Source organism: Stenella coeruleoalba, assembly GCF_951394435.1.
Source record: "Stenella coeruleoalba genome assembly, chromosome: 1".
In the NCBI taxonomy this organism is placed as follows: Eukaryota; Metazoa; Chordata; class Mammalia; order Artiodactyla; family Delphinidae; genus Stenella; species Stenella coeruleoalba.
Window position 1 is genome coordinate 124,620,895 of NC_137169.1, and position 21,564 is coordinate 124,642,458.

General features: G+C 55.9%; 1 protein-coding gene across 1 annotated transcript; it reads right to left on the reverse strand.

The window, feature by feature from the left end:
- Nucleotides 1-756: 756 nt before the first annotated feature.
- Nucleotides 757-17,086, reverse strand: RNPEP (arginyl aminopeptidase). The gene is made up of 11 exons (XM_079932692.1): nucleotides 16,544-17,086; nucleotides 12,598-12,738; nucleotides 12,137-12,285; nucleotides 8,120-8,236; nucleotides 7,367-7,602; nucleotides 5,414-5,527; nucleotides 4,609-4,721; nucleotides 4,414-4,522; nucleotides 3,441-3,665; nucleotides 2,593-2,735; nucleotides 757-1,651 (listed from the first exon to the last, which is right to left on the reverse strand). The coding sequence occupies exons 1-11, from the start codon at nucleotides 16,982-16,984 to the stop codon at nucleotides 1,493-1,495; spliced, it is 1,947 nt and encodes a 648-aa protein (XP_079788818.1). The 5' UTR covers nucleotides 16,985-17,086; the 3' UTR covers nucleotides 757-1,492.
- Between the last annotated feature and the right edge of the window lie 4,478 nt (nucleotides 17,087-21,564).

Genomic DNA, 21,564 nt, shown 5'->3' on the forward strand with positions numbered 1-21,564 from the left:
ACCCTCTGTAGGACTAAGAGGTTTGTCTCAGGAATCTGCCTCTCGTCCGGGGTCTGACACTGCTGGGTGCCCCGCAGAGCGGAGGGCGTTAAGGTCCAGGGTCCCTCCCACGGGCCACGGTGGGGAGCCGAGCTCTGGGGCAGCAGCTCCCAGCCCTTCAGGGGCCTCCCCCACAGCCCGAGGCACGCCCTCTACCCTGTCCCTCGCCCTGGAATGTGGGAGAACCAGCTCCAGCTCCAGACGGCTCACGTGCTCCCCGCCAGCCCTCCGAGAGCACCTGGCTGGGAGAGGGCTGTGGAGGGGGCAGGAGAGGCGCTGTCGCAGGCCCACCTGGCGGGACAGCGGGGGACACAGCTCAGGACGCCTGGCTGTGAAGCTGACTCAGGCTCCGGCTGCGGAAGGGGTCCCGCGGGGCCCCTCGGCGCCCCAGGGTCTGCACGGAACCAGGAAGGACACCGCTGGGCGCAGAGCTGAGCGGCTGGGCACCGAGCAGGGCGCGGGAGGCGTCTGGCCGGCCCCCGGTTGTCCCCGCCTGTAACAGCGGCCAGGAGCAGCCAGGAGCCAGTGCCCGCGTCCTCGCTCCCACGGTGCAGGGCGTGCTGGGAGGTCTGCGCCGCCCGCCCGCCCGGCAGCCAGCCACCAGGGAGACCCTGGATCTAGGAAAACAAAGATCCTGAAATACTTCTGTGCGACCTCCCCTCGCCCCACACCCCACCCCAAGTCGCTAACTGCCTAGATCCCCACGTGGAAATCAGAGCTTAGTGCCAGGTTCTGAACAGACTCTACTACAGACCACACGGAGCCCGTCACCCAGGACCAGGGAGGGCAAGGCCCCGCGAGGCCCACGGATGGCGAGAGGCTGCAGAAAGAGCACTCCAGTGCGCGCTTATTAGCAGCAATGGTAAAGAGGAAGGGGCGGGCAGGACGCTGCACAGAGGGATGCGGCTCAAAGAGGCGGCCTCCGTGCCCTCTGTTTTGCACATGCTCCTGTGGGAACCCCACCTCCTCCAGCCCAGGGGCCTTAAGAACAGGGAGCCAGCGTCCTGCTCTGGGTCTCCCCCTAACCTGCTCAGAACAGAGAGCGGGACCTGGGAGAAGGGATTTCACAGTCACCAAGATACTTTTCACTTTAAAATATTTATTAAAATAATGATTAAACCTGAAAAAGGAATCACCAGAAATTAGCCCTTTGCACAGTACTTCAAGAATCAGCAAAAGAAAAAAAAAAGAAAGAAAAGAAAGAGAGTAAAGAAAATCCTTCCTGCTTTTCCCAAGACCCAGGCGGGGAGGGCGAAGCCTGCCGCCCACCCAGCCCAGAGAGTATGGAGGTTCCTGGTCGCACAATGGGTCCAGAGCCGTCCAGTCAGAGCAGAAGCCCAGAGTCCCAAACACCAAGCCCAGAGAACAGGTTACCCCACGGGGACGTGAACTTGGGAAGCTGATGAGAACTGGAATTGGCAGTCTGCAGACACAGAGGCCACAGTGGGAGCCTCTAGCTGCCCAGGGGCGCCACGATCTGCTGGACGTAGTGGACCACGTTGCTGTGGAGGTGGGAGGCCGTGGCCGCGAAGGTCTCCTTGGCGAGGGTCTGGGCGGCCTCACTGCCCCCCATCATGGCGTGGTAGAGTGGGAGGGTGTACTTCTGCTTCCCCTGCAAGAGACGTGCGTGCTCGAGGCCCATCAGCCTGCACGGTGGTCTGCAGCCCCCAGCCCCTGCCCTGGGCCCATCTGACAGCCTCGTGATCAGGGCCAAAAGGGATACAGGTATCATTGCTGGAGTGAGAGGCTTCCCAGACACGAGGGCTTGTGTTCCAGAATCTTCTTGGCAGCCAAAGCTCCACGCGGCTAGGTGTCGGTATTCACCCTCCTGGAGATGTCTACACTCAACAAAACCGAGTAGGGGGTTGGCACATGGGAGACTCCAAACTTTCAGAGCTCTAAGTGGTCAGGCACCGAGGCAACAGCTCACGGCAAAGGCTGCAGAGCCCAAGCCTAAACCAGGGCCCCAGAAGGGCCGCCTGCAGCCGAGCAGAAGGAAACCCGCACCTTCACGTCAGCGCGAGACGGCCACACCTGACACCCAGAGGCTGGGAAGCCTTCAGGGGCTCGAGAACCTGCCAGCAGGTACCTGCCAACAGGTGAGGGAGTCTGCGCATGGCTTGTCCACAGCTCGGCTCTGGAATCTTGTGGAATGGTTCATCCTGAGGGCCGTGGGCCCCTCCCCGGCAGGGCAGCGCTCCCGGTGACCTGGGTCCAGCAGGCCTCTGGACCCTCGCAGGCTACCGGCTGCCCCCAGAGGAGGAGCCTACAATCTCACCTTCACTCACCTCTCCTGGTCTCCGGCCTCTCCCGGAGACCAGCCCCGCTGTCGCATGACCGTCCCTGCCTCAGGTCAGTGCCGTCTGGCTCTCGCTCCACAGGCCTCCCCGGCTGACCTGCAGGAGCTCCCGGGCCGGGGCTTCTCCCCCAGGGCGGCACCACAGCCTGCTCACAGGACCCCGCCAGGCCCTTCAGCCCTGCTCCCGAGAGGGCGGTCCGAGAGGCCCTGCCTGCCATGTGTGGAAGGGGCACAGGCAGGTGGCGGTCACCCACCTGGCTGTGCAGGAAGTCCCTCACTTTCCAGAAGTCCTCCTGGTGGTCGTTCTTGAGCACAATCTGGCCCCATCGCAGCCGTAGCTCCGCGTTCTGGGCATTCGAGATCTTCGGGTACGTCTCTCCAAGCTTTTTCACATTCCCTGGAGAAAAGAAACGGGTCATTAGTGACTTCGCCAGCACACCATGAGCTAAGGCGGCCATGTGTCCGAGGGCACCCGGAGGAACTTCAGGGAGGCTGCCGACCACCCTCTTCCTGCTTCTTCAGGCCCGAGGGGGTCACGCCTCGTCTTGACTTTGCTGTAATTCCCACGGCTCTTCCTCCAACCTTCCCTTAATACAGACTTCCTGTGGTCACCCCACTAAAGCCTGCACACCTGCCTCAGATATCCCACCGCCAACCTGCTACACGTCAGCTTGCTCTGTTTTTCTGAGTTAACACCCCTTGGTGAATACTACTTCTGGCTGAGAAGCAACAAAGCATGTGTGCCGAAGAGCTGCGGCCCAGCAGGCCCAGACCCCAGCCCCACGTCTACTGGCTGTGGGATCTGTTTGTGCCCCGGGTTCGCTCCCCAGTCCCTGGGGTCACAGAGCAGCGACGAGGATAAGATGGCGTCAGAGCCGGGGGAGCTTGGAAGAATGACCTGCACGAGGTGAGGACTCCACGAGCACCAGGCTTTACGATTTCCCGCCCCCCGGCACTCGCGCGGGCACCTGCATCCCTCCGCCGACGCGCTCCTTGCCCCGGGCTTCCGTCCACCCGCCTTCCCATGCCCCGCAGCCACCTGGGAAGAGCGTCACAAGTCTGTCTCCCTCCAACCTTGAAGAAACAACCCACTTTTTCTCACCGGGAGGGAGAGGGGATTTCTGGAGGATCTTATCCAGGAAATAAACCAGCTGGTAGGTCTTCCAGGCAGAGGTGGACACGGCCTCAATGGCCCTCACGTCCAGCTCCTCGGCCGCCCACAGCTGAGCCAGCTCCTCAGCTGGCCTCATGAGGGAGTCCCCGGGGGAGAGGTCAGGGAGGTAGGGGGGCCAGCCCGGGGTGTTCAGCCAGCGATCAAATTCAAATCCTGTTTGGCAGAAGTAGAGAAGATTCCGTCAGAATTCCCCAGCAGCATCACGGTCCGCCTGCCCGGGCAGCGCCCGAGACCTCGAGCCTCCGTCCATCCCAAGCTCTCCCCCGACGATGGCACCACTGCCCCGCACGGTCATCCGCTCCACAGGGCCCCAGCCAGCGTGATGCCTAGACGCCGTCTCATGGACCTGGCCGCCCCTTTCCACGTGAGCGTGTTCTGTGCTGCAAATCAGCCGTAGAGCCACGTGCACAGACGCGGCCCAGCCCCCACGACCAGAACGGCCGTGCTGATGCCCCTGGGCTCCGGAGCCAGCTGCCCGGGGTCCTGCCCGGCCCCACCCCTCACTAGCTGGCAGGACGGCGCCCAGCATGGAGCAGGAAGTGGGGACACATCTAACGAGCTGCCTGGCCCGCGACGGGCCGTGCTCGCCCTCTTAGGAAGCAGGCCTCTCACGCGCTCCCCAGGCAGGAGCCCCTCGGGGCGGGTGCAGGCCTGGGCAGAGCTAAGGGTCTGACTACGTGTGTCCAGGGATGGGGAGACCAGAGGACAGAGAGGGGCAGAAGAGCAGAGTGGGGAAAGGGGGCCAGGGGGTGAGCGAGCTCCTCCTGTGGGACAGAGCCTGGGCCCCTGGGCCTGCCCCAAAACGCCGCCCCCAGGGGGCGCACCTCAGCCCCCCCAAGGCGTGGACCAGACCCCACCCTCCACGACCACCTGGAAGCGGTGGGCCGGCTCCTCTGCTCACCCGGGATGGAATCCACCCTCCTTCTCTTCAGCTCAGGGAAATAGTCCAAGAAGAATTCCAGAAAGTCATCAGCTAGGACACTTTGGAACTTAAACTCATCCACGTAGGCCTGTGAGGAGGGAGGCACGGTCGGTCACCCAGAGCCCCCGGCAGCGGGGCCCCCGCTCGTCTCCCCTCACCTCAGAGCTGATGTACCTTGAGGAAATCGTCAAACTGGTCCTGGTCACCCACCAGGTGGGCCAGGTAGGAGACAAAGCAGAAGCCTTTCTCGTAGGGGGTCTCGTTGTAAGTATCGTCTGGGTCGACACCTGCAGAGAAAGCTCTGGATTCAAAGAGTAGCCACGGAAGAGACTGGAATTCAGCTTCCCAGGAACAGCAAGGCCACGAACGTTCCGGGTCCATCCTGGCCTCTCTCGAGGGACTTGAAGATGGACCCAGTGGGAGAACAAAGAAAGCAGGCTCGGGGGATCGCGGCTGCCCCCTGCCCGGGGCGCTGTGCTCGGGGGGGCCCTTCCACCCAACGCCTTCCCAGCCCCACGGGTCACCCACAGGCGCTGCGCCTGCCCAGACCGGGGCGGGGTGGGTTCTGTGCATGTTCTGGAGTAAACAGAACTGACTGCCCAACTACAGGAAGTTCATGGTCAGAGTCAGAGGCATCGGGGAACACGTGCTTCAACTGCACAGAAAGGTTTAAGTTAGTCACACGTGGAACTGAAGAAAAATCTTAGGAAACAAAAACCCATGACCTCAGAGCAGTCACGAGCTTTCTGGTGCCGGGTCACGCCCTCGGTGAGGGGAGGGCGACCTCGCTCTAGAAACGCCGCGGGGCTGAGCTGACCATGGACCAGGGGCGGCAAAGGGATGAGTAAGCGACAGGGACCCAGACGCACAGAGCATCTCGGAGTCGCTCAGGAGCGGCCTGGGGGCTCCTCCCTCCCGAGGGGGGATCCAGGTGTGCCCAGCCCGACGGGGGCTGGGCGGCGGCCAGAGCAGCCCCCACCTGGCTCGATCTTCACGCGCAGCTTGTTCAGCGGGTGCTCCTCGCCCGTGACGTCCATGTGCTGCCGAAGCAGAGCCCGCCCGGTGGCGGCTTCCAAGCAGGTGTAGGCGGGTCCTGCGCGACAGGAAAGCGGCTGGCACCCCCCGCGGTGCCCACGAGGCCCCGAAAAGAGGACGGAGGCCCCAAGCCCGGGGGTGGCACTCCCCAGGCACGGCGGGCGGCGGGGGCTGTGGACGGCTGACTCCTCGGCCTGCCCCGCCCACACCACCCCTCTGACAGTGAGTGACCTTTCCCTTCAGTATGTTGTTATCTGTGGAGACGGTAATTTGATCTCCCACGAAAATAGAATCTCTTCATCTGACTGTTCTGTCAGACAAGAGAAACTGTCACCCAAGATTTTTCTAGCATCTGAGTCTCCTTCTGGCTCTAAAGACGACTGAGAGAGGGAATCCCCCGGCGGGTGGTGCAGTGGTTAGGACTGCGCGCTTTCACTGCGGAGGGCGCCCGGGTTCAATCCCGGGTCGGGGAACGAAGATCCCACATGCCGTGGGAAAGAAAGAACAACAACTGAGGGGACAGGGTTGGGGAGGGCCCGGGTGTGTACCAGCCACCGCCGCCACTCGCGAGATGCTCTGATCTGGGCCAGTGACCCCCCCCCCCGCCCCTGCCAGCCTCAGCGCCCTCAGGCGCACGCACGGTGCACACGAACAGCTGCGTGCGGGAGTCCGAGCGGCCGGTACACTACTGCTTTACGTACTCTGGATGAAAGTGTAAACTTGGGAAGCAGGAGACAATGTATGCCAAACAAAACAAAAAGCCTTGAAAATGTTCAGGTCCTGAAATGATGTTTCTAGAAATTTGTCTTTACTGAAATCATCTGAGACGCACGTGAACCTATGTAAAGATGTCTGTCAGAATATTATCTCGTTTGAAAATTGAAAACAACCTAACAACTGGAGGTTGACTGAATAAATTATGAAGCCTCCATACTCTGGAGCTGTAGAAAAAATTTAATGACTCGGGAAAATGTTTAACTTTATTATATTAAAAACAAAGGCAGTTCTAAAACCATGTACAGTCTGATGACACGCACACACACACACACGTAGAAAAATGTTTGAAAGGATAACCATCGATTACCTCTGAGCAGTGAGATTACAAATAAGTATTTTTGTGTGTGCTTTTCCACTGGTGCCAAAATAGATTTTGATCAGAGAAATAATAAACATAACAAAAGCACCTGATACACCATGGCTTTTCAACATCGAGATTGTGTTGATAATGTATTATATTTTATTTTTTGGCTGTGCTACGTGGCTTACGGGATCTTAGTTCCCTGACCAGGGATCGAACCCATGGCCTCGGCAGTGAAAGCGCGGAGTCCTAACCACTGGACCGCCAGGGAGTTCCCGAGAATGTATTTGAAAAGCACAGCTGGGCTCCATTTGAGGGTCTGCCCTCACCTGCTAAGTGGCTGAGGGACATTTCCTATCCTCTCTGAGTCGCAGTGAACTCACACGTAAAATGGGAATAACAGTATCTCCACGCAGCCGCCGGGAAGGTGGTACGTGACAGAGCTGGTACAAAACAGGTGTTCAATCCAAGGTGATGGGGACAGTGATCTGACGACTCGCTCATTAAGCGAACTGGTACCTGGGCGACCAGCCCGGGCCGCTCTCCCCCAGGCGAAGCACAGGGAAGCTTCAGCCCCAGCGGGAGGCGCGTCCACCGCTAGTTCATCCCGCCGTGTGTCACTTTCGAGACTCCCTCTGCCCCCAGCCCCTGCTGATGTGTGACATGCAGTGAGGTGGACACAGTTACTTCCGTGTAACTCTGTCTCGAGTTGCCCTCCCTGGCTGTCACGGGCTCACTGCACTACCCCCTTCTCCCTTCACTCCCCAGAAGGAGCCTTGCAGGCCCAGGACCGGAGGCAGGTCCTCAGGGGCGGCTCACCAAACAGGACGGTGGAAATCCTCCTCTGGGCGTACATGGTGAAGCCTTCGTTCAGCCAGAACTCCCCCCAGTTGGCGTTGGTGACCAGGTTCCCAAACCAGCTGTGGGCGATCTCGTGGATGATGACGTCGGCCAAGGAGCGGTCCCCCGCCAGCAGGCAGGGGGTGACGAAGGTCAGGCAGGGGTTCTCCATCCCTCCAAATGGGAAGGACGGGGGCATGAAGAGCACGTCGTACCTGCCAGAGGCAGGCTGCCGTGAGGGGCCCAGCTGCATCCGGGCTACTGACGGGGGTGGCGGCACGGCACAGCGAGCCGGTCCTCAGCCCTGCCCCCGCCCCCGGCCCACTGGGCCTCCCTCCCAGGCCCCTCACAGTGGGCACGCGCTTGACTCCATCACACCCAGCTCCCCAGAGGCCCACGTGGGTCACACAGACCTAATGGAGCCTCTTATCTAGGGGACCTCAAGTCTGAAGATGACAAAGAGAAAACGGGTACGGAGCTGCTTCCAGCAACAGGAAAGACAAGTCAGCCACGTCCCCGACAGCGCATCCCCATCTCCACCCCGGCAACTGCTGGCACGGGCACGCCTCTGTCCCCGCAATGCCTGCCCTCCCAGGCCCCTCCTTGGCCACAGCGGATGAGGCCTGGCTTATCTCCTCCCCCCTCCCCTACGCCCCCCGGATCAGGGCCGGGGAGGGGGGAGGGCCGGCTCACTGTAACAACAGAGACATGAGAGTCCACGTGATACCACACCTTCCCCAAACGTAGGGTCCGAAAAGCTTCTCTCCCGTTGCCAAGAACTCTTCTATGACCCCGTCATACTCCTCCTTAGCAGCTGCGATGAGGCAGGGCTCGGCCCACACCCAGCTCCTGGAGACAAGGGCGCAGAGAAGGCAGCACTGTGCTCAGAGGCCACGGCGGGACCCGTCCTGAAAGCACGTGCACCAATTGGGGGGGCTGGGGGCTCCTGCAGGCGACAGGCTCTCCCCCCACCGAGCCTCAGTCCCCATCTGCAAGGTGCGCGGTAAGGAGACAAGATGGGTGTGAAGACCCTTCATACGGTGGCTCAGGTGGGAAATGCTGGTGTACCTCCGGAGAGATCAGAAAGGATTCTCACAACCGAATCTTTAAAATTGAAAGACACTTTAGAGATAAACCAATTCACATTAACAGAAAAGTGGTAACTGTCTTCACTCTTCGGACAGGCAGGCGGACCTACTTGCTTTCAAATGGTCTAGTAAAAACCCCACAGATCCACACGGAAGCAAACCTAGTACAGCAACACGGATGGGCAGACAGCTGCTCAATGCATCATTCCTTCAATGTCCTGCAGGAATTTCCAATTATGAAATTTTCACAGTAAAAAGATGAGGAAACAGAGGTAAGGGGGGGGAAAAATCAAGAAGATCCAGTGCGAAGGAAGCCAAGGCTGAAAGGGGATGGGAGGGACCGAGACCATTCTTGGGGTTCAAGGACGAGCTGACCCCAGGTTCAGGGGCCCTGCAGCCGAAGGCTGTGTCAAGGCCCCTCGATGCTCCACAGAGCGTTCCCTACACGGACATCCTCAGTCGGGGGACAGACGGCCAAGTGGGTGGGTGCGAGGCCAGGACGAAGAGAGCTTCCTTTCGGCAGAACTTCGGGGACTGTTCTAGCAGGAGGGGGAGCGGGGCGACCCGCGTCGGGGGTCCCAGCAGCAAAAGCAGGAGCCTTGTAGCGGGAAGGAAGCCGCACGTGCAGGCGAGGAACCACCGGGGTCTGGGGTGACCAGAGTCCAAGGTCTGATGGGGGTAGGTTGGGGGTGGGAGAGGCCCCAAGCTCGGGGCACAAAGGGCTTCAGATGCCACGTGACACAGCTGCCCCTGCAGAGCGCAGGGGGCGACACCATCAGACTATGTCTAGGGAGCTGTGGACACAGGAAACATGCTCAATACGAGGGGGCGTGAGCTTTCCCAGGCACAGCCAGGGGCGAGGACCGAACCTGGGGCACCTGCGCCCAGGGCAGCCAGACCCCCGAGGAGCCCAGCGAGGACCGGCCAGGAGGGCCCGGGATCGGGAAGTGGAGGCCAAGGGCACATCCTCGAGTCCCTGCACCTTCCACGCTGAGCAACGGCCTCTTACCTCAGGAGCTTCAGTGAGTTTAGGGGACTGGACTCCAGGGGTGGAGAGGAAAGAGCCAGCTGGCCAGTTGTGGGTGGGGGCCGCAGGTCTGAAGACGGGACTAGACGACGAAGCAAAGCCCAGAGGACGGGGGTGGGGGTGAGTCAACGGGTCAGGTGAAGACTGGCTTTAACAAAGAAAGGACCTGTCGTCGGGGTCCAGACGGACGAATGGGGGGATGAAAGCAGACGGAGGGACCTTGGACGTGCAGGACACAATCGTACCCGACAGACCAAACATCTCCACAAAGCAGAGCCGAGACCCTGTGCTTGGAGGGAGGGGCCGGCGTCTGAAAGGAAAACTGGAAAGACGGTTTAAGGGGCGCGGGGCGCGAGACGCAAAGGTGAGTGAAAGACGGCTGAGCGCACGGAAACCTCTCAAACGCCTGCATCACCTTTTCTCTCGTTCCAGCTTCTCACCAAGAAACCAGAAATGTGAACGGGTACCACGCACAGCTTCATTATTTTCTCCATCTCTCAAAAGAGAGACGCTGAGTGGAGAAAGGTGCTGAGTGGAGAAAGGGGATGGCAGGAGCCCGGGGCAGATGGGCGGCAGCAGGACACGCCGGAGGGCCTGGGGTGTGGGCGAGAGATGACCAGTCACCACCCAGGCAGGAGAGAAGTCGCGGGAGAGGTTGCCGCCCGCCTAGGAGCAAGCACCGCCCTGAAGGGCGAGGCGCAGGCACAGCGGGACGTGGTAGGAGTGAGGCCCCCAGAGGGCGAAGGTCAGCAGGAGGGGCAGAGAATGAAGGCCTACATGCAGCTGGAGGTTTCTGATCCCGCCCGGTTCACAGCGATACCCAAGTCCAGGCCTGGGATGCAGGGTGCGGCCGTGAGTGGGAATGGGGGTCGGAGGCGGGGGTGGTGTGGGGAGAAGGCAGAGGAGGTAGAGAAGCCCTCAGGCCACCCTCAACCCAGGAGAAACCCACATGGAGAAAAAGGGCACCGGGCTGAGAATAAGACCCCAGCACAGAGTCCAAGTCCCCAGGCACTACTCTGAGCTGCTCCATCCCCAGCCAGGGCACCACAACTAACAAAGGCCTTCAGCCCTGTCCTCAGCGACAACGGGCTAGGCCGCGGACGCCCACGACATTTCCGCCAGCACACAGATTTCTGTCAAAGAAACCAGGATGCTCTCAGTCAAGCTGGAATCTCATCACCAGGATTCTAGGGGCAAAAAGCACGGGATCTGCAACAGAAACCCTTGCCTCTGAATTCCAGTTCTACCAACCACGTGACTGCACAAGGCTCTTTACCAAAGCCACAGTTTCTCAACTGCAAACTGGAGACAGCAATACGTCCCTCAGTGTTGCCTGTAAGGGTTAGAAGGGACCGTACATAAAGGGGCCCCTGGGGATGTCCGCCAGTCTCTCCTGCCCAGGGTCTTCCCCCTGAGGTAACAGGGACTAGATGGAAGATCCTCCTACGCGGCAGACTCCCTCAAGACCCTCCGACGTGACCCAGGAGGCAAGGACTGTCCACCTGACGGGGGACTGGAGTAAGTCATCAGCACCAGTAAAACGGGTTCTGTCACCTGGATTAACGTACTGTGTCGTCACTTCAGTACAGAGGGTTGAGAAAACCTCCGTGATCCAGTGTATTTAGAATAGACTGTTCTCTCATTTCCCCTTAGTAGCTCCTACTCCTACTAACAGAACCTCAGCAAGAGTAAACACCCTAAAAGACGTTCCTCCCCTTGTCTGTTTTCCATGCTCGCAGGTCACCTACTGCCCTGTCCACCAGGAAGGGACCGCTCGTCTCTCAGGGCTGGTGCTCTCCTAGCGCGTGGCTGGAAGCAGATGCCAACGGGGCCCCACCCATCTCTCCCTCTGATCTCACGGCCCTGGCGCCACTGCTGAGCCCAGTTGTGAAGCCCGAGGCGTGTAGCCAACCCAGCACCTCCAGGGGCTGAGGGCCCGGCAGAGGGAAGGACCGCAACGGGGCCAGGAAGAGCCACGGCTTCACATCCAAACCGACCCTCTCACTTTTCAGGACTATGCTACGCTGGTGGGTAAGATGACAGCCAGGAAAAACCTGTGCTCCTGGTCAAATTTCTTTTTCAGGAAACCGTACAAAATCCTTATTTGTCTCCACTAAACCCATCTCACTTCACGGAGGCCCCTCTGCCAACACAGGTCCAGGCCTCTGTGTCTGGAGTAGACAGACAGGCGGCTTCCCCGGGCCTCTCCAGAGGGAGACAGAGAGATCAAGGCCGTACATTTCCAGGACTCAAGCGCCAGAGAAAATGGGGAGATTTGCTACAAAGATAAAAAAGCAACTATAGTAGCAAGAAGGTAATTTAGATCTTAAAGATGCTAATAAAGATCATCTAAAACTGCTGCTGGAGCTCCCACCTCCCTCTGAAGGTGGCCCAGGACCGCAGCCACTGCAGGACCGACGGTCTCAGCGCAGACACGGGAGGAAGGCAGGAGGGAGGGGGAGGAAAGGACACATCCTCTGGCCATTCAGGCCGCGCCCTGTCCTGCAGAAAGGTCCCGGGCTCGGGAGGCTCCGACGTGACCCCAAGGGCCACCCCAGGAGGTCCGCTCGCTGGTCAGAGGCCTCCGTGCTCAGAGGTCGGTTCACTCTTGCCTGCGGGGTCTCGGTCTCCTACCTGGGTCCGACTTCAGCCGAAACCAGATCTCCGATGGCCAAAGCTATCAGATAGGACGGGATGGGCTGACACATCCGGAAGAAGAACTTATTTGGCCCTCTCTTCTCCCAGGTGTTGGCACTCATCACAGCTGTGAAGCCATCTGGGACCTGACAAGAGAGAAGGCTCAGGAGATTTCGCCTGGACAGAGTCTGCCCTTGATCAGCTAGAAGGGCGGCATGGCCAGCAACCCGCGTGGTGACGGCAGCGGCCTGGGGTCCACCTTGGGAAGCACAGAGGCTTCAACAAACTGAACTTGTGCCAAACGGATGGGATTTAGCACAGATCAAATTTCTGCAGGTGGAGGAGTTTTTCAGAGGTACCCCCCAATGGAGGTAATAATCTACCACCTGAAACATGACCTGATAGAAGTGAACTTTTCAGTCCCAAGGGCAGGTACATTTGCTCTCAGCCTGCTTCACCTCAATAAGAGCGGAGTACGTGCACTTCACCGCGGGAGTGTCGAAGCAGGGGAAGAAGGACCGGTTCAGGACAGCCTGGCCCTGCGTGTAGACGAACGGCTTCCTCTTTCCTGCTGTCTGCTCCGGAGCCAACCAGCAAACCTAAGAGGAGGCAAGACCCTTTGGGAACGGACATCCTGCACAAGCACAGCGCGGCCGGGCGGAGCTGGCTGGAGGGGAGGCTTCAGGTGACCCTCGGGATCCTCCGCCCGCCAGTCCAGCTCAGACTGCGACGCTCTGGAGTCCAGGCCGAGGTCTGACATCCACTTCCCAGGGTGGACAGCACCAAAGGGCCACCCCTCAGTGTGTCCCATGGGCCGTCTCAAGCATTCCTGGGGTGGCCTCCGACCCCCTGGTCCTGCCTCCCTCCTCTGTCCCCCCCGCTGTAGTAACTTCTCACCAAAAAACAAATACTGAAGAAGCTGTTCTTGAACTTGTGATAAAGACACAGAAAAGCAGAAGCTAACAGCAAGGGGTCTGATTAATGCACGTTCTCCGTCCCTCCAATCTGCCCTTTCAGAATAAACGTGTTTTACATTACAGACATTGGCTATGATTCTTGTCTTCTGTCAGCCCTTAATCAAGAGCACATTGGAACGATTTTTACAAACCCAAATCCTGCCCACAGCGAAGAGAAGTTCACCTGTAACACAGATGCCACCGCGGGGGTTGAGGAGGCTGTGTGTCAGCACCGCACACCACGGAGAGGTTAGAACAGGGTCAGGTGACTCCAGGAGGGTTTCATAGGGGAAGCAAAACTCCCTGGCTGGACCTTCGAAAGTGGGCAGGATTTAGACGGCAGGAGGGAAGGGAGGAGAGTCCCTCCAGGAGGTGGGCAGCAGCATGAGGACGGCGCGGGGGAGTGCAGCTTCCGGCAGAGGTGGGCACCCACCCGGCAGCTGTGATGAAGGGCTTTGAGCACAGAGGCACTTGAGACCAATTTTCTCCCCCCTGGGAACTACACTCAAGGACGAGAACATTCCCTGAGGTGTCTCTTGTTCTTTTTAAAATTAATTATGAATTAATTTGGCTGCGTGGGGTCTTAGTTGCGGCACGCGGGCTTCCCTCTAGTTGTGGTGCATGGGCTTAGTTGCCCCGCGGCATGTGGGATCTCAGTTCCCCGACCAGGGATGGAACCCACGTCCCCTGCACTGGAAGGCAGATTCGTAACTACCGGACCACCAGGGAAGTCCTGAGACCAATTTTTAAGAGGCACAAGGGAGACACAATGGGATGCTGGGGTTTTCTTTGCTTGAGAGAGAGAGAGAGAGAGAGAGAGAGAGAGAGAGAGAGAGAGAGTGTGAGAGTGTGTGTGTGTGTGTGTGTGTGTGTGTATGTGTGTGTGTGTGTGTGTGTGATGAGTCTCGTTCCAGAGTCCAGTACAGACGGAAGCAGGGGAGAGAGAGGAACGTCCTGGTGCAGAAACCCAACAAGCTCTGCCTCAGCCCGGAGACCGGAGGTACATTTGCACAGCAAATAAATGTACCAGAGGTATATTTGCACAGCAGCCATAAATCCCGTCAATACTGTTACCCTCAATGCGACGTTACAAAAATGACACCTTATCTCTGTGAACTTCTGCTCAGTTTTGCTGCGAAACCGGAACTGTTCTAAAAAATAGTCTATGAAAAACAAACAAACCCCCATAACCCCAGTCTAATCATGAGAAAAACAACAGACAAATTCCAATAGAGGGGATCACACTCCTCCAAGCTATCACGGTCACCACAACAGGAACGTCTGAGAAACTGTCACAGCCAAGAGGAGCCAAAGGAGACGTGACAGCGGAACACACAGTGGATTTCTGGATGGGACCCTGGAGCAGAAAAAGACACATTAAAAACTAAGGTTGTGGACTTCCCTGGCGGTCCGGTTGTTATAACTCCGTGCGTCCACTGCAGGGGGCAAGGGTTCCATCCCTGGTTGGGGACCTATGCTCCCACATGGCAGGCCGTGCGGCCAAAAAAATAAAATGAAATAAATTTAAAAAAAACAAAAAACTAAGGTTGCTGTACACCTGAAACTTACACAACATTGTAAATCAACTATACTCCAATATAAAATAAAAATTTAAAAAACACTAATAATACCTTGTACATGAAAGTCGCTCAACAAATATCTGTTATTATTTAAAAAAAAAACTAAGGAAATCTGGAAAAACTGTGGATCCCAGTTTATAATAAAGTACCAATACTGCCTCATTAACTGGAACAAATGTATCCCACTTGTAAAACACCAGTAAAGGGTAAACAGTGTGTGTGTGGAAGCGGCTTGTGGAGACTCTACTATCTGCTCAGTTTTCCTGGTAATCTAGACACCTATCTATCTATTTAGGCTGCGCCAGGTCTTAGTTGCGGCACGCAGGATCCTCATTGTGGCATGCGGGATCTTTAGTTGCGGCATGCAGGTGGGATCTAGTTCCCTGACCAGGGATCGAACCCGGGCCGCCTGCATTGGCAGCACGGAGTCTTAGCCACTGGACCACCAGGGAAGTCCTCTACACAGCTTTTTAAAAAATAAATCCTATTAATGAAAACAACTGTAATGAGTTGGCAGTGAGAGGTACCAGGCACCGTACTAGAACTTTACATAAAGACAACTCATGTAGCTATTGTCAGGCTTAGCTCAATAAACACTGACTATCATCCCCTCAACCACAATTCCTTCTCGCCATCTTTGCTTGAGTTTTCTTTGGTTCTCGGTTTTGTTTTATTGACATGAAGAGAAGCAAATGAAGGAGGCTGGCAGGACACACACTGGTGTGTGTGTGAGTCCAAGTCAGGGAGATGCTGCGACCCACGGTGTCCAAGGTGAGAGCCCTCCCTGGGACGGTGGCAATGAGAGGAAGGAACAGGCACAGTGCCACCAGTGCAGCCTTCACAGGGCAAAGGACAGTTCTTCATCAAGCGTGTATCTCTGCCACCACGTCTTAAATGAAAGCTGTTTAGTTCCGATATTTAATTTGGGGTGCCACTTTTGTTAGGCACACCCAGGAGGGCCTAATTTTTCCACTCCTCCTATTTAATTTCTGCCCCAAACCAGGAACCAAAATATACTAGAGCAACCAAACACATTTCCAGATGGCACGTTATCCCTAGAGGTCCCTGGGTTTCTCCTCTGCCTTAGAGGTCAGTCTACATTGCTTTGGACTTTAATTTTTTAAACAAGTTCTATCATAAGGTTCATTTACTTCCCGAATGGTGAAAGATGGAAACAACTGCCCTTGGAGCGAGCTGCAACAGCAAAAGGGGAAGTGCAACCGAATAAGCAAGCTTCCATGGTAGGCAGGCAGCAGCTGAGACCTGTAGCACACCCATCCAAGAAAGGACTGGCAGCCACGCCCGGACTTTCACAGATGTGGACACATGACCTTCTCCCTTCTGATCGCCAACATTTGCCGCCCCCCGCCCCCCAGTTAAGATTTGAGTCAACCAACAGTGAGAAAGCCAAGTTATTACAAAGCCTGGTACACCCTAATTCTGGTTCTCACTTTTACTCAGATTTTTTTGTTCATCAAATCCAGGACTTCGCAGGAGGAAACACTACTAACTGCCCAGTTTCGAGCTGTTCCAGCCCGAGGCATTAGGAGGGCACCTGGAACAAAGGACTGAGTCAGCAGCGGGTAACCAGCCAGCACTGTCAGGCCGCCCTAGAGGACAGAGGAGCAGCTCATCACCAGGGCCCAGCCTAGGCCGAGCGCAGCGACAACCCTAAGTTCTGTTCGTGAACCGTCTGCTGCCCAGCCTGGAGGAGGTGACCTCCTCGGTGCCGTGGGAGGCAAGGGTGGGGGGAGCATCTGGATGAGGATGGGGCGGAGGGATGGGAGGGGAGGTGGGAGGGGATGAGGGGGGCGCATCTGCACGAGGAGGGGCGGGAGGAGGGGCCGGCGCGGGGCTGGGGCACTCACCCCGGGTCCTTCGCCGACGCGGTAGGTGAGCTGCACCCGCAGGCGCTCGCCGGCGATGCAGGGCTGCGGGAAGCGCACGCACAGGGCCTGGCCGTAGTGCGAGAAGGGCCGCGTGCACACCGGCACCGGCTCCGGCTCCGGCTCCGGCTGCCCCGCGTCCGGCCGCTCCCGCCGCAGAGCCGCCGCCGTCACCTCCACGCACGGGTGCGAGTCCAGCCGCAGCTCCGCGGCGCCGCCGGGCTCCAGGCAGCGCAAGTCCAGCACCGCCGAGCCGCTCAGCCCGCGGCAGCCCGGGCCCGGCCCCGGAGGCCCGAACTCGGCCCGCAGGTCCAAGTGCAGGTGCAGCAGCTCGAAGGCGCGGAAGTTGGAGGCCGACGCCACGTCCTCGGCCTGCGCTGAGTGCAGCACCCGCCCGCCAGCCCCACGCCCGCTGCCCGCCATGGCCCCGCGCCGCCGCTGGACCGGGCCGCCGCAGGCCCCGCCCCGCCGCGCAGGCCCCGCCCCGCCGCTTGTCGTGGTCCCCGGAGCTTCTGCAGCGCACCCGAGTGGGCCCCAACAGGCAGTGCTGGGCTCGCCCGGGCACTCAGCATGGCCACGCCCCAAAGCTCAGACTACGCCCCGCCGTTCGCCACGGCCCCCGTGCACTGGTGCAGGCCCCGCTCCTCAGACCACGCCCGGAACCGGCATGACCAAGCCACAAAGCTCAGACCACGCCCCGCCGATTGCCAAGGCCCCGGGACAGCCGCACCCGGACCCTGCCGCCGGCCCCGCCCCACCGTGCAGACCCCGCCCCGGAACGCGGCCGGGCCACGCCCCTCTTCTTGACTTTCCCCCACTCCCAGCTCTGCACCGGCGTCTCAGGACTTCCGACAGGCGTGCGGGTGGGGGTGGGGGGGTACAATTTGATCCACCTTGGCCCGAATTCATCCCACTGGGATGTTCCCCAGTCCCTTCTCTACTGAGGTTTCCCGTGTCCTACTCCTCCAGGCAGGCCGCACTGAGCACGATTGCAAGGGTCCGGGTTGGAGGTCGCAAGCTCGACGCTCGCCCAATTATTAGGGCCGTGTCATCCTGGGCCGTGTCAAACCTCCCCCAAGAAAGGGGACTCTGTCCGAGTCTCCTTGTGTACCTGTAAAACAGAAGGAATTATAGCATCTCTCGAGCTAGCTGTGAGAGCTCAATCGGAAACAGCACGGGATACCACGCCGATGGGGGTCCTCCCGGGACTCCGGGCGCGCGAGTCCTTTGTCCATCCGCCAAGGGATGGGGAGAGGCACTGCACCTTTAAGGCTGGGCGTCTGCTGTGCCGCTTGCCCCCCCTCCTGAGTGGGACAGCTCTTTGAGCCAGGCACACCCTTCCTGCTGTCTCTCTCCTGTGCCAGCGGTCGCAGTGGCCCTTCTGTGACTAGGAGCCACTCGACGGCGAGATTTTTATGGATCAGCTAGGAAATGAAAGTTTAAGAGAATGTAGGGAGTTTTTCATAAAAGGAAATAGTATCCTAGTATGTTCTTCCTAGTTTTACACTGTTAAAATACATTTTATTTCATGAAATGCTTATAGTAGATATTTTTAAATTCCATATAAGGTCAATGTTAGTTTTTTTTTTTTAACTTACTGGCTAGTGAAATCCAACAACTTTGGAAAACCACTTTTCCGTGGCACTGAGCACAGTACTTGGTACTTACTAGTCATTCAATATATCTACCCTCAAATTATTCATTCCCTTATGCAATGCGGTTTTGTTGAGCATCTGCATACACCAGCCACTGGGCTGGGTGCTGAGGATACAACTGAAGCAAGCCTGGCACCGCCCCTGTCCTGGTGGTGCTCACGGGCCAGCTCACAACTTAACCTAGAGACAAGGACAAAGGTCACGATAACTCCATGTGCTGTGCTGTGACCTGGGAAGAACAGGATGCTACGGGAAGCAAGGAGAGACACCGGGCCTGATGTTTCCAGGTAAGTGTTGCTGGAGGAGGAGGGCCTTTTATCCTTTTTTTTTTTTTTTCATAATTTATTTATTTTTGGCTGTGTGGGGTCTCCACTGCTGCATGCGGGCTTTCTCTAGTTGCGGCGAGCAGGGGCTACTCTTTGTTGCCATGCGTGGGCTTCTCATTGCGGTGGCTTCTCTTGTTGCGGAGCACGGGCTCTAGGCGCGGGCTTCAGTAGTTGTGGCACACGGAGCTTAGTTGCTCCACGGCATGTGGGATCTTCCCGGACCAGGGCTCGAACCCGTGTCTCCTGCATTGGCAGGCACATTCTCAACCACTGCACCACCAAGGAAGTCCTGAGGGCCTTTTATCCTTGGCTGTAGAGTCAAACATTTGTGGAACTATGCTGTTTCTCCTTTCAGCATTAACTTCTCCCTGGGGATAAGAGCAGTCTCATCCCATCCATTCTCCTTCCTTCCTTCCTTTTCTCCTTCCCTCACTTTTGAATGCTTAGAATGCAACGTATCTTGGACATTTTGAAATAATGGCTGAAAATCTTCTAGAATTGATTAAAGTGTGATTCTAAGGATTTAAAAGTTACAACAAATTGCAAGGAAAAATATAAAAATAAACCTACACCTAGACATGTTTTAGTTAAACTGAGGAAGACCAAGACATAAAGGTCTTAAGAAGACCCAAAGAAAAAAAGACAGGTTACTTATAAAAAAACGACAAATGGAAATTGGACCAAGGGCAGACCTCTCATTAGCAACGAGAGGCCAGAAGGCATTATCTTCAAAACACTGAGAAAAACCCTGTCAACTTAGAACTGTACCCGACTATCATCCAAGAAGGAAGGCAAGTAAATTTTCTGATGACAAAAATTCAGTGCTCACCATCAATAGAGTCCTGCTAAAGAACTTCTAAAGGAATTACTTCAAGAAGGAAAATGAGATGAAACAAGGAATGGTGAGCAAAACAAGTGGGAGAACTTAAACACTGTATAAAGCAACAATAAATATGTATTAATCATGTTTGCATGAGGGAATCAGAATAAAATGAAAATATTAGACTAAATGTATATAAGAAGAGGGGGTGATTGAAGTTGAAGCATTCTAAACTCCCTGAATTATCAAGAGGAGAGGGAGAGGGATAAATGTGAGATTTTTTTCTTAGATATGTTGTTTTTTAAGATTTTAAAGAAAATCACTTAAGGACTATAAAATGAAGATAACTCACAAGCCAACAAATGGGAAAATATGTAGTATGATTTTTAAAAATCAAGGAAAAAAAGGAAATGAGCTGGACAGGATAGTACTTACCCCAGGCTGGAGGAAGCAGAGCTCATAAATACCCAGAGGTAAACTACTCGTCAGTGTTCTAGCTCACATATTGGGGATGTACCTAACAATACAGCCTCAAACTACAGGAAGTAGAAGGTAACAGAATTACAAGGGAAATGGGCAAATCCGCCAACAGAGAGGTTTACGTACGTCTCCCAGTAATTAACAGATCACACAGACAAAAGTCATACAGACATAAAAGATCTGTACAAAAACGTCACAATCTTGACCTAATCAGCACACACCAAACTTTGCACCTAACAATCAGAGAAAACACACAAAACCATAGATAGGCCATGAAAAACTCCCAACAAATAAAAGAATCGATGGCACACAGAACAACATTCCTTTAACCACAACGCAATTAAGTTAAAGCCAACGTTGGGAGCCAATTCTCCACGGATCACGTGCACTTCTGCACATCTTGCAAAAATGAGCCGCTGAGTGTCCTTTGTTCTGGACCATCTGGTCGAGGATGCTTGTATAGAGAGCCACTCTGAAAGACAGATGGTGACTTCCTCTGGAGCAAAGGGTGAATCTGCTTATCATAATGGTTCTCAACCAGGGCCGGTTTTGCCCACTAGGAGCTATTTGACAACATCTAGAGACACACTTGGTGGTTACAACTGGGAGAGGAGGTGCTGCTGGCATCCAGTGGGCAGAGGCCAGAGATCCTACATCCTACATTGCACAGGACAGGTCCCCACAACTGATTATCCAGCCCTAAACGTCCACAGTGGTAAGGCTGGTAAACTGGCTTACACCCTTCCAAGACAGAGACAGGGTCTTGCTTTGGAGCAAAGGGAAGTCACGCTCACTATCTATAGTATAAATATATAGTATAAATATCTATAATAAAGGTAATGTCTCCCTCAGAGGCAAAAGCAGGAATGCTACTGCCCACTATAAAAGCTCAGGGCGTAAAGAGCTTTTTATAAAAGCTCCTCTCCTGTAATGCCACCCACTACATCCCTAGGCATTCATCTGGATCCACCCATATAATCCTACCCTATAAGAAATGTTAGAGGACGCTCTAGAGACAGGACTGTGATACCAGAGAGGAACTTGGGTCCACACAAAGAAAAGAAGGAGTGCTAGAAATGGAATCAGTTTAGATAAAATAAATCTTTTTATTTTTAATTGCTCTAAAACAGAGGTCAGCAATTTTTTTTCTCTAAAGGGCAAACATCTCAGGAGTTGTGTGCCCCGAGGTCTCTGACGCGGCCGCTTAACTCTGCTGTGTCGTATGAGGGCAGTCGCTCATGAAACGTGAAGACCTGGTGTGGCTGTGCACCAACAGAACTGTATTTATGGACGCCGGAATCTTCATTTCGTGTCATTTCCATGTGCCATGAAACATTTTTCTTCTTTTGATTTTTTTTCAACCATTAGAAAAATTTTAAATCCATTCTTCAGTCACAGGCCTTACAAAAAGAGGCAGCCGGGTAAATGTGGCCCTTGAGCCTTAGGTGGTTGACTTTTGCTCTAAAAGATAGCGTACTGTACAAAGCAAAACCAGCAGCAAAAGTACTGTGTTCTGAAACTAATGCACCACCGGGTGGAGCTGTGACCACGCCGTCACAATCTGCAGACATTTCATATAAGAAAACAGACGGGCTTTCAACAGATGCAGCTGTAACCCACGCGTTCCAACCCTGACTCAGAAATTCACTATTTCAGGCCAATTTCACACAAAGTGTCAGATACTAAGGAAAAAAGGGAGAAGCAGATGGGATCTTTCTGATG